This window comes from Gracilinanus agilis, chromosome 3 (assembly GCF_016433145.1).
Source record: "Gracilinanus agilis isolate LMUSP501 chromosome 3, AgileGrace, whole genome shotgun sequence".
In the NCBI taxonomy this organism is placed as follows: domain Eukaryota; kingdom Metazoa; phylum Chordata; class Mammalia; order Didelphimorphia; family Didelphidae; genus Gracilinanus; species Gracilinanus agilis.
In genome coordinates this window covers 372015129-372026830 of record NC_058132.1, presented here as the reverse complement: position 1 = coordinate 372026830, position 11702 = coordinate 372015129, and the positions used below count along the sequence as shown (strand labels likewise).

The window sequence follows — 11702 nt, the reverse complement described above, 5'->3', positions numbered from 1 at the left end:
TAACTCACTATACTTGAATGATGTTTATAGCTGTTGTTTTCTCATGATGGATTAACAAGTGAACTAGAAAAAATATTCTATTTTTGTGAATGTAGAATTATTATTACTTTATTTGATAGTTCTTTCCATCCAAGATATAGCAATTGGAAATTGATTCAAGGAAAGATAATCAATAAGTACTATCTCTTATCACTTTAGTCCTGTTAACTTTATTATCTAAGAGCACAAAATATTCCTGAAATTGATAATCTGGAATTTACAAATTGAAAGTTTATCAATTAGACATCTATTAGTTCCAATTTTCCAAATAAAAAGATGATTTATTATTAAGCAAAAATATTTCAAAGCAGTAAAGTTTGTAATCAAAACTCCTATTAAATGTATTAATGAAAACATATGTTCCATGTGGCTTCATTATTTAACTCAGTTGTAGCATGCTTGCATTCTTGATATTGTCCACTAATAGACTGTCATAAATTGCTCTAAAATATGGAATAAAAAGAAAATCTTAGTGTAAGAAAAAAGTGAGGAAGTCAGGAGATAAGTTCCCTCCAAAATAAAATTCAAGTTGTTTCTAACTAGTTTTTCTGTAAGATACCAATTTTAGCAAATATAAAAATTCAGTTCCCATTGAATAAACATTATGGCAGCCAGAGGCTTCAGTTTCATAAACTTTAAGTACATCATTAATTTTTAAATTCCAGGATCCAGAGTATGAGAAAAGAAAGCATTTTGCCAGTTTTCAATGAGTACACGTTAAAAAAAAAAAAAAAAAAAAAAAAAGAATTCATGGAACAAATTCAACAACATGGGTTGAATGTGCCATCTGGTGGTCATTTACTAAGATTGCATTTCATACATTTCATGGAATATTATCAGATTTCCAAAGCAGGTTCTTTCATCTGCTTTTATGAAAAGGAGATTCGTGTAATTTAGATGTATGACATTTTATGGATCATGTGTCCATAAACAAGTAGGTAGTGTGATGGATGGAGCACCAGGCCTGGAATCAGGAAGACAAGAATTCAAATGTGGCGTCAGTCACCTCCTAGTTGTGTGGCCATTGACAAGTCATTGAATGGCTATTTGCCTCAGTTTCCTCCTCTGTAAAATAAGAATAACTACCTCCCAAGATTACTGTAAGGATCAAATGGAGTAAGAGTTGTGAAAAGTACTTAGCTCAGTTATTAAGTGTGATACTCTGTGAACACACCATGTGATATTCAGGGTACGAGAATAATGTGAGCAAGCCTCAGCAGTTTATTTGCCACCTTCTTTTGGCTGTCAAAAATCAGTGTTTTGCCATATTAATTATCCAGGATCTGGAATATCTGAGTTACCCATTAGATGATGTTCTCCCTGAGCCACCAATCTGGCAGCCAACTCAGTTCCTCCCAACTGCATATAGGGAAGCTTCCCAAAAGGCTACAATCTCACCACTGCCATCAGAGGACACCAAAATCACTCTCCCCTTAAGCTCACCCCAACCCTATAAGCTAGTCACAAAAGGTTTAAAATTTAGCTAAAAAATGTTGATCAATATTGCCTCATCTCAGACATCCTCTCTCATTCAATGACCCATACTATGGCTGCATTATATTTTGAACAAAGGGGAAAGAAAGAAAAAATATTAAGAACTTCTATAGATGTCTGTCTTCAGTCCTCTCCCCATTCCTGCTGCACATCCTAGTTTTTCAGGTATGGTTAGGGAATTCCTAAAACTCATTTACCCTGTTAGGAGATGGGAGGAAGAATTCTGTGTGTCTGAGACTCCTACTCCATACAAACAAGGGAAAGCAATGGAAGCATGGAGAAAGTACAAGAAGCTACTCATACCTTCATCAAGATCATTCTCATTCTGGGGGCAGCTGGGTGGCTCAGTGGATGGAGAGCCAGACCTAGAGACAGGAGGTCCTATGTTCAAATCTGGGCTCAGCCACTTCCTAACTGGGTGACCAAGGGCAGGTGATTTAATCTCCATTGCCTAGCCCTTACCACTCTTTTGCCTTGGAACCAATACATAGTATTGATTCTAAGTTAGAAGGTAAGGGGTTAAAAAAATCCTTCTCATTCTCCCAGCCTTTGACTCACCAAGTGTCTAGGATTCATAATAGTTTACAGTCTTGAGTACTCAGACCCTTCTCTCCTCATGTCCCAGTTCCACCTCTGCTCTACAAATTAGGTTGCATCTCCATTGGTCTTAGCTCCTCCACCTCTGGTCTAGTCACCTCAGACAGAATTTCTGGTTGCAATATCCAGGAGCCACTGCCTCCTAGCATTGTGTATTCCCAAAGTTAACTGCCAGTCATCTACATGTTGAGTAGAAAACTTCAGTACAGTTATAGTGGTTCTCTTCTTCCCATCTCTAGGAGGAGAACCAGCTAGTCCCTATCTCAAGGGCAAGCAGAATGAAATTAGACCTATGTACCTATGGGCAAGAGTTATCAATCCCCTGTCTCCTTCAGGAAGCTTCTTATCCATCATGAGTATGTGCTTGAGACACTTCCACTTAGCTATCCTTTTTCTCTCTGATTTATTAGCAATACCACTCTCCTTCAAAATAAAATAAAACATGTTATTTCAAATAGGCACTTTAGGCAGCACAGTCGATGGAATACTTGGCCTAGAGTCAGGAAGACTCATTTTCCTGAATTCAAATCCAACCTCAGCTGTGTGACCCTGAGCAAGTCACTTAACCATTTTCTCCTCAGTTTCCTCATCTGTAAAATTAGCTGGAGAAGGAAATGGCAAACTACTCTAGTATCCTTGCCAATAAAACCACAATTGTGATCATGAAAAGTTAGACATGTGAAAAAAGGACTGAACAAAAGCAATTGAAATGAAAGGGCAATTCATTGGGACAGATTTCATATACTAACAGATAATATTTACTTGCAAACAACTTTTTCAACAAAAATAGACATCTAATACTATGAATTTGCTTAATAAATTTTTCCTTTTTTGAATGGTTCCAAGTAAATTTAATTTAATGATTGAAATCTAGTTATCAAAATCATTTAAGCAAAGGCAATTTTTTTCAACTCGGATTAGGAAGCTAAGGCCACTAAAGGTTAAGAGATTACCCAAGGTCTCCCAGAATTAATGCAATCCAAATTGAGGAAGTTCTACTGTAGAGTTACAGGATCATAGATTTAGAGATAGATCGGTTCTTGGAGACTACAGAGTCCAATCCCCTCAATTTGAAGATTCTAATGCACAAAAAAGTGACTTGCACAGGGTCAAATTAGCTGACAAATGTCTGAGGCAACACCTAGATTCTATCCATTCTGCCACCTAACCACTTTCACTTATTCAAAATAAAAGTAAAAGTGGGATTTCACTCTAGATATGATTAAAATGATAAAAATCATAGACATTTTATCAAATTACAAAGGTTTCTCTTGTTCCTCAGTAGCCTAATTTTTACACAACTGGCAGAATTAAAGTAGCTGAGACATCCTATTCAATTGGTAAAAACTGACATTTTTTACTAAATCTGCCCATCTTCATTGGTGGACTCATGAAATTATAGATCATTCAAAATATTGTCATTGTTTCTTTTAAAACTTTAAACTCCACTTTGGAGGAAGTCATTAGATCTTTTTAAGGATATTGCTTCCATCACCAACCACTGCCTCCATTTGCCAACTCAATCTATTTCTTCCTTTGACAAGCAATTTATTCTTTCACTTTTCTTCAGTTTCCTTTATGGCGACTTCTTAGGAAATTATCATTTTCCCTGAAAGGCTCTTTTCGACTTCCATGCCTCCAATAGAATCAATCATCAGATTTTCACAGTGTTCCCTTTCTTTCCACAGGTGATGGCTGTTTCCCTGACCCCCCTACAGCTATTGGGAGTGGTGATCCTCATTTACCTCAGTTTCATCAGGTCCATTCATGGCGGTGCCTATTATGGGATCAAACAGCTTCCACCTCAAATCCCACCTCAGATACCCCAATACCAGCCCCTGGGACAACAAGTACCTCACATGCCCTTAGGCAAAGATGGCCTTCCCATGGGTAAGGAGATGCCCCACATGCAGTATGGCAAAGAATACCCACACCTACCCCAGTATATGAAGGAAATTCCACAGGTGCCCAGGATGGGCAAGGAGGCAGCTCCCAAGAAAAGCAAAGGTAAAGTCAAGCAATAAGTAATTATTAAGCAACTACTGCATACAAGTCACAGTGCTAGGTGCTGGAGATATAAATACAATGAATGAAACAATCCCTATTCACATAGCACTTACACTCTAATAGAGGAAAGAAGTGCACACATAAATATATACAGTAGAAACAAAGCGAATGCGAGAGAGAGAGAGAGAGAGAGAGAGAGAGAGAGAGAGAGAGAGAGAGACATAAACGTAGATGAGAGAGAAAGTAATTAAATACAAGTTAATTTGGAAATGAGAGCATGAACAGATGAAGGGATCAGAAAAGTGTAAGTGATCATGCAGGTGATTCTGGAGCTACATCTTAAAAGAAGAGAGGGATTCTGTGGTTAAAGAAGATCCACTGCAAAGGGAAACAGAGTTTTTGTTTGAAGAAGAGAGAGAAGGGGAAAAAATAGGTAGATAGAGAGCCAGACATGGAGACACGGGTTCCTGGCTTCCAATCTGGCCTCAATGACTTCCTAGCTGCATGACTGCGGACAAGTTATTTAACTCCCATTACCTAGCTCTTACCTCTCTTCTGCCTTACAACGAATTTTTAGTATTGATTATAAGATAGAAGGTAAGGGAAGAAGAAGAAGAAGAAGAAGAAGAAGAAGAAGAAGAAGAAGAAGAAGAAGAAGAGGGAAGAAGGAAGAAGGCCAATTTTGCTAGACTGAATTATATAAGAGGGAGTAACATCTTATGAAACTGAATAGATAGGTTGGAGCCAGGTTGTTCAGGGATTCTAAAAGCTAAATAGAAAAGTTTATGTTTTATCCTAGAGGTAGTAAGAAGCCAATGGAGAAGGAGAGTCCTTAATAAGGAAAATCCTTAAGTCCTTAAGGAAAGTAACTTTGGTGACAAGTAGGTAGGATGAATTACAATGGGCAGAGTCCAAACAAATTACAACTTTCAAATCATTTTTTCTTTCAACAGATGTTTATAAAGTGAATACATTGCATAGACCAGTGATGGGCAAACTACATCCTGCAGGCCAGATGCAGCCCCCTGAAATGTTCTGTCCAGCCCTGCAACATTATTCCTATTCTGACAAATACAATGAGTAGAATACAATACAATGAAACTTCGAAAGAGTTGCCTTAGAAACAAACTGACAGATGAGCACTTCCTTTCCTTTGGCCCCCTCTTTAAAAAGTTTGCCCATCACTAGTATAGACAACTGTAATATGTACCTGAATGGAGCCTGGGGGAATGGAATACAAATATGATGGGGCCTCAGGTTTCCTAATTTGTAAAATGGGAAGGTTGGACTAGAAAGTCCGAGTTCCCTTTCAGTTTCAGATCTATAATTTTAATGGCCCTGAGGGTAGATAAAATAGGTACAATACCTATAAATTTTCTTTTTTAGTTTTCTGTTCATTCCTGAGTTATAATCAATTATTGGCTATTCAGGGACTAATAATCCAATTTTTTGGATTTGTTTTTACTCCTTTCTCTATTGCTGGCTCTGTTTTGGGTCATTTCTGTACTGAACAGGATCAGTACCATTCAGCAAACAGAAGAAAAGGAACGAATGAGAACCACATCAAATCATTTTGCTCTCTGACAGCAATCATGATCAAAGATGTGGGGATTAGAAAGTGTTATTGCTGCTGGCCAAAGTGGATGTTTGATATTATCTCAACATTTCATTTATTAGTGATCCAATTTAACTAAGATTTGGGGTTGTTGGGTTGCTTTTTTTTTTTGCATTTTGAATTTTATCTCAGTTTCATTATTGTTATTATTATCATTCCTGTTGTTATTTATGATGATGCTTACCAGCTATAGTTATGTATTTCATCTACCTTTATGTACAATATTAGAGTTGTCACAAAGAAATCAAATATTGAATTTTTAATTAGGAATTGGGGAGCGGTGGAATTCAGAAGACTAAAGCAAGTCTCTTTAATTCTAGAGAAAAGGGCTTTGTAAAATATTACAATACTGTACACACCCAACAGAATAATTATCTTCTTTCATAAGGAAGTATGTATGATTATCAAAAATCCCAGCATATTAGTCCCATCCCTGTGAGGTACAATAGAAAAAACACTGACTCTGGAGTCAGAGTATCTAGGCTCAAATCCTACCTTTGATTTTTGCTACCTTTGTGCCCTTGGGCAAAGCACTTAAACTACCTCAATTTCTTCATCTGCAAAATGAGGGAATTCGACTAGATGACCTCTGAGGTCTCTTCCAGCAATAGTTTTGATCCTATTATCATACTCAGACTCTGGAAGATAGAAAATGCATCTTCCTTTCATTTGATGTTCATTCATTGTTTTTTCAATAGATATACTGAGAGCATACCATGTCCAAGACATTGTGTTAGCATCTTAGGATGATTCAAAAATAAGGAGAATGGATCTCTTCCCTCAAGAAGATTATATTCTAGTAAAGGAGAAAAGTTCAATACACAATTAAAACTATTAGAGTATAGTATAGTGAGGACACAAAGTGTTTAGAGAGTCTGGATAGGGAAGAAATCACTTCTGTCTAGGTGGATCAAGGAAGATTCTACAGGGAAAAGGACCATTGAATCTAAGCTTTGAAGGACTCAAAAGACAGTGTATTCTAGGTGAAGGAGTCATCAAGGGAAATTTTGAAATGTGCCCCTCAAACAGTGGAGTCTAATCTGAAGTTTAATGGGAATAAAAGTTATGGCTGGAAAAGTAGGCAAGAGACAGAACATGTAAGACCTTGAATACTCTACTCGGAGTTTGAATTTTATTCCAAAAATAATAGAAAATAATCAGAGACTTTTTTAAGCAAGGAATGTGGCAAGATCAGAATTGTGCATTAAGAAGATTAATTTGGCAACCAAATGAAAAATGATTTAATAAGATGAGAGGTAACTATGACAGCTAAGACAAGGAATAATAAGGCACTCAATTATTGAAGACATCAACAATGGAAAGGAAGGGATGACTCAGGGGGAAAGTATATTTATAGAATAAACAGGACTTGTTAATTGATAGAAGTGGGGGGGGAAGAAAAGTGAAAGTAAATCAATAAATATTTATAAAGCACCTACTATGTGTAGCATGGTGCTAAGTTTGGGAATACAAAAAGTGTCAAGACAGTTTCTGCCCTCAAGTAGTTTACAATCAATCAAATGGTAGAGACATGATGCAAATAGATATGTACAAAGAAGCCATATTCAAGATAAATAGAAAATGATGAAAAGAGGGGAAATGCTAGTATTAAGAGAGTGGGAAAGGCTTCCTTTAGAAAAGTCAATGATGACTGTTACATTCTAAGTGTAGAAAACTGGCTTCTTGAGAAGTCAGGAGGAAGAGCGGTGTTTTTTCATTAGTTAGTATTTTTAAAAATCAGTGCTATTCATATACTAAAACTATGCTTCAATGAAGTATCAGCTTTATTCACTATGTCTATAAAAGTATAGCACATTGTTCCCATTCTTTTCCATCCCCATTTATTATCCTACTAAATATATAGTATTTTAACTTAACTGACTAAACAGGGTCTCAACTTTATTGAGGTTAAAACTAATGGATCTCTCTCTCTCCTCTCTCTCTCTCTCTCTCTCTCTCTCTCTCTCTCTATCTATCTATCTATCTATCTCTATCTCTCTATCTCTCTCTCTCTACCTCTCTCTCTCATCTTCCTTTCTTCCCTATCTTTTTAAATAGAAATACCATTAGCCAGCTTAAGAGGAGAACAAGGTCCTCGTGGAGAACCTGGCCCAAGAGGACCACCTGGACCTCCAGGTATACCAGGCCATGGAATACCAGGAATCAAAGGAAAACCAGGCCCACAGGGTTATCCAGGGATTGGCAAGCCAGGTATGCCTGGAATGCCAGGAAAACCTGGAGGCATGGGAATGCCTGGGGCAAAAGGTGAAATAGGACCAAAAGGAGAAATTGGACCTATGGGAATGCCAGGACCACAAGGACCTCCAGGGCCTCATGGACTTCCTGGCGTTGGAAAGCCAGGTGGCCCAGGGTTACCAGGACAACCAGGACCAAAGGGTGAACCAGGACCCAAAGGACAGCCAGGACTTCCTGGTCTTCAAGGCCCTAAAGGAGAGAAGGGCTTCGGGATGCCAGGTTTGCCAGGACTCAAAGGTCCCCCTGGGATGCATGGACCTCCTGGACCTGTGGGGCTTCCAGGAATAGGCAAACCAGGAGTGACAGGATTCCCAGGGCCACAGGGTCCTCTCGGTAAACCAGGCATTCAAGGTGAACCAGGACCCCAGGGCCCAATAGGTGTACCTGGGATTCAAGGACCACCTGGCGTACCCGGAGTTGGAAAGCCAGGCCAGGATGGCATCCCTGGACGACCTGGATTTCCTGGTGGTAAAGGGGAACAAGGACTACCTGGGTTGCCAGGACCTCCTGGCCTACCAGGGATTGGGAAACCAGGTTTCCCAGGGCCTAAAGGTGACCGAGGTATGGGGGGTCTTCCTGGGGTTCTTGGACCTCGAGGAGAGAAAGGGCCTATTGGTGCGCCTGGAATGGGGGGGCCTCCTGGTGAGCCAGGCCTGCCTGGAATTCCAGGTCCCATGGGACCACCAGGTGCTATTGGTTTCCCAGGGCCCAAAGGAGAAGGGGGAGCTATGGGGCCACAAGGACCACTGGGTCCCAAAGGTGAACCAGGGTTACAGGGTTTCCCAGGGAAACCAGGCTTCCTTGGTGAAGTGGGACCCCCAGGCATGAGAGGTTTGCCAGGTCCAATTGGACCCAAAGGGGAAGCTGGGCATAAAGGTTTACCAGGTATTCCTGGAGCTCCTGGGCTCATTGGACCCAAAGGGGAACCAGGAATCCCAGGTGATCAGGGTTTACAAGGCCCATCTGGAATTCCAGGAATTGGAGGACCAAGTGGTCCCATTGGACCTCCTGGAATCCCAGGCCCCAAAGGAGAACCAGGGCTACCAGGTCCTCCTGGATTCCCTGGGGTAGGAAAGCCTGGGGTAGCAGGACTGCATGGACCCCCAGGGAAGCCTGGGGCTCTTGGTCCTCAAGGCCAGCCTGGTCTTCCAGGGCCCCCAGGACCTCCAGGTCCCCCAGGTCCTCCAGCTGTGATGCCTCCCACACCACCAGCCCATGGAGAATATTTGCCAGAAATGGGGCCAGGAATTGATGGAGTGAAAACCCCCCATGCCTATGGGGGCAAAAAAGGCAAAAACGGAGGTATAGCTTATGAGATGCCTGCATTTACAGCCGAGTTGACCACGCCCTTCCCACCAGTGGGGGCCCCAGTAAAGTTTGACAAATTGCTCTACAACGGCAGACAGAACTACAACCCACAGACAGGCATCTTCACCTGTGAAGTCCCTGGTGTCTACTACTTTGCATACCATGTCCACTGCAAAGGGGGAAACGTATGGGTGGCTTTGTTCAAAAACAATGACCCCATGATGTACACTTACGACGAGTACAAAAAGGGCTTTCTGGACCAGGCGTCAGGGAGTGCTGTGCTACAGCTTAGACCCGGAGACCGAGTTTTTCTCCAGATGCCCTCAGAGCAAGCTGCAGGACTATACGCAGGACAATATGTCCATTCCTCTTTTTCAGGATATTTATTGTATCCCATGTAAATAAAAATAGTAAGAAAAACATGAGGTAAAGAGAACAGCAAAAGAAAGAAATGAAGTGACAGAGAAAAACCAAACACAAAACACATAATTGCTTCAAAGTTTTTATACTGTTGAAAAGTTATATTTAAATGGAAATTTGGACCATCATATATAAAAAAAAGTAATAATAAAAATGCAAGTTTAATGTTCTGCAGAGCTTGTTATTCAAATGACAGGAAGAATCTATGTATCACATTTCTAACAGTTGTCCTGTACCCACTGAAATCATATTAGCAAATATACATTATACACTTCCACAATACCATGCTTTCTAAAGTTCAGTCAAAATATTTCATTATGAAGGATCATAGCTAACACAAGTCATTCATTCATATTGTTTACTTAAAAGTACACAAGAATAAATCTTAAAGAAGCATCAATGACCAAAAAAATATGTCACACGCCGTATTTACTTGCATAATTTACCCCATATTTTCACCAGTATTTTACCTGTGAAACACAGAAAAGGGGAAATTATGTAGTAATACTGCTCTGGCTAAGATAATCTGAGGCAATGTATACCATCCAGAGAAGAACTCCCTTCCAGTCAGCTTCTGGGGTTGTTGGCAGCAGAAGTCCTACTGAGGCAGGGACATCACTCAGTGAGAGCCATTGCATCTATTCATCAACGAGTATTTACTGCACACCCAGAAGAAGCTGAGAAGATGTACTCAGGACTGCAAGAAGGGCCATGGAGGACACAAAAGGACAAGACATGGGCTGTATCTTCAAGATGCTTACAATATCGCTGGGAAATGAGAATGGTGGTTAACCTGTTTATTCCTGAAAAATTTTTCCCCCCAAGGTTTCTTCCATATGCTTTGGCTCCTATTATTTCTTACTAGATCTAACTAAACCAAAAATCTTGAAGTTATATGGGGAGAAAAAAGATTTGAGATGATGAAATAAGTGTTCCCTACCCCACCCCCAGTAACCTTCAGATTCTATATAATATTCATTACTAATAGCAAGTATCAACTGTATTTCAAATGTATATTTATATTTTTTTAAATAGCCACTGTGAAGCTATAGCCAGAGAAAAGACAAACCATCATTTCTCAGTCATTCTTCAACATCAAAGAGACTTTCTTGCCTACAGCAATAACTACATTAAATTGATTCAAACTTTTTAAGGTTATAAAGTATATTTAAATTTTTTTAAAAAACTAATATTCCTTTACACGCAGAGCAAAAATTTTAGAATCCTATGAAAAAAAAAAAAACCTTGATTTGAAAATCAGTCCCCAGATCTTGAAATTAAGAGCATGCACATTCTCTGAATTATATGCTGAAACAGGATGTCAAGAACTGTTCCAAGTAAACTGCTGAAGACCCAATTATAATTTCTAAGGACAATAGCAATACATGATTTTTATGCTGCCTCATTGATTAAGGGGATTGCATAATGAAGGTTACTGTAGACTAATGTATATGCATTTTCATCTATATGTCTAATTCAGTGTGCTTGCAAGACAGTGTGGCAAAGAGATAAAGAGACATCATAAGAGTTAGGAAGACCTGGAGTCAAGTCCTGTTTCACACACGCACACACACACACACATCTGGATAAATCGTTTAATCTCAATGCCAGTAGGCAATTTTAAGGTTCTACATTGCAAAATAGTACCCAATCTGCACCAGTAATAGGATCTTCTTCTCTGGGTTTAGTTCTCTACATCAATGAAGGCACAGGCCTAAACTGTCCACCCCTCCCCCCAGAAATTTTAAAGCCCCCTCAATTATTATTTCACTACTTCAAGAATATACAGCTTTTGTCAGTGTGGGCATTGTCCCCACTAAAAATAGCCTCTGTGAAATTGTAACTCAAAAGAAAACAAACAATTCTTTCTCAATTGCTTTTCTAGATCTCAGCTCCTCCAAATTTAGAAAATGATCTTTAAGAGTTGCTGTAACTGAAAAATCTCATCCCTCTGCAGCCAGTGTAG

General features: G+C 39.5%; 1 protein-coding gene across 2 annotated transcripts; it reads left to right on the top strand.

The window, feature by feature from the left end:
• The first annotated feature begins 3821 nt into the window (after nt 1–3821).
• COL8A1 (collagen type VIII alpha 1 chain) lies at nt 3822–9717 on the top strand. 2 transcript variants are annotated; one of them, XM_044666809.1, is made up of 3 exons: nt 3822–4137; nt 5020–5022; nt 7811–9717. In XM_044666809.1, exons 1-3 carry the CDS (start codon nt 3822–3824, stop codon nt 9715–9717), a joined length of 2226 nt encoding a protein of 741 aa, XP_044522744.1. The 2 variants fall into 2 exon arrangements, with proteins under 2 accessions (XP_044522744.1, XP_044522745.1); XM_044666810.1 differs by lacking the exon at nt 5020–5022.
• Nucleotides 9718–11702: the final 1985 nt, after the last annotated feature.

Bases quoted from the DNA above. Each gene is read 5' to 3' on its own strand.
- COL8A1 (XM_044666809.1), top strand. From the start codon at position 3,822: ATGGCTGTTTCCCTGACCCCCCTACAGCTATTGGGAGTGGTGATCCTC.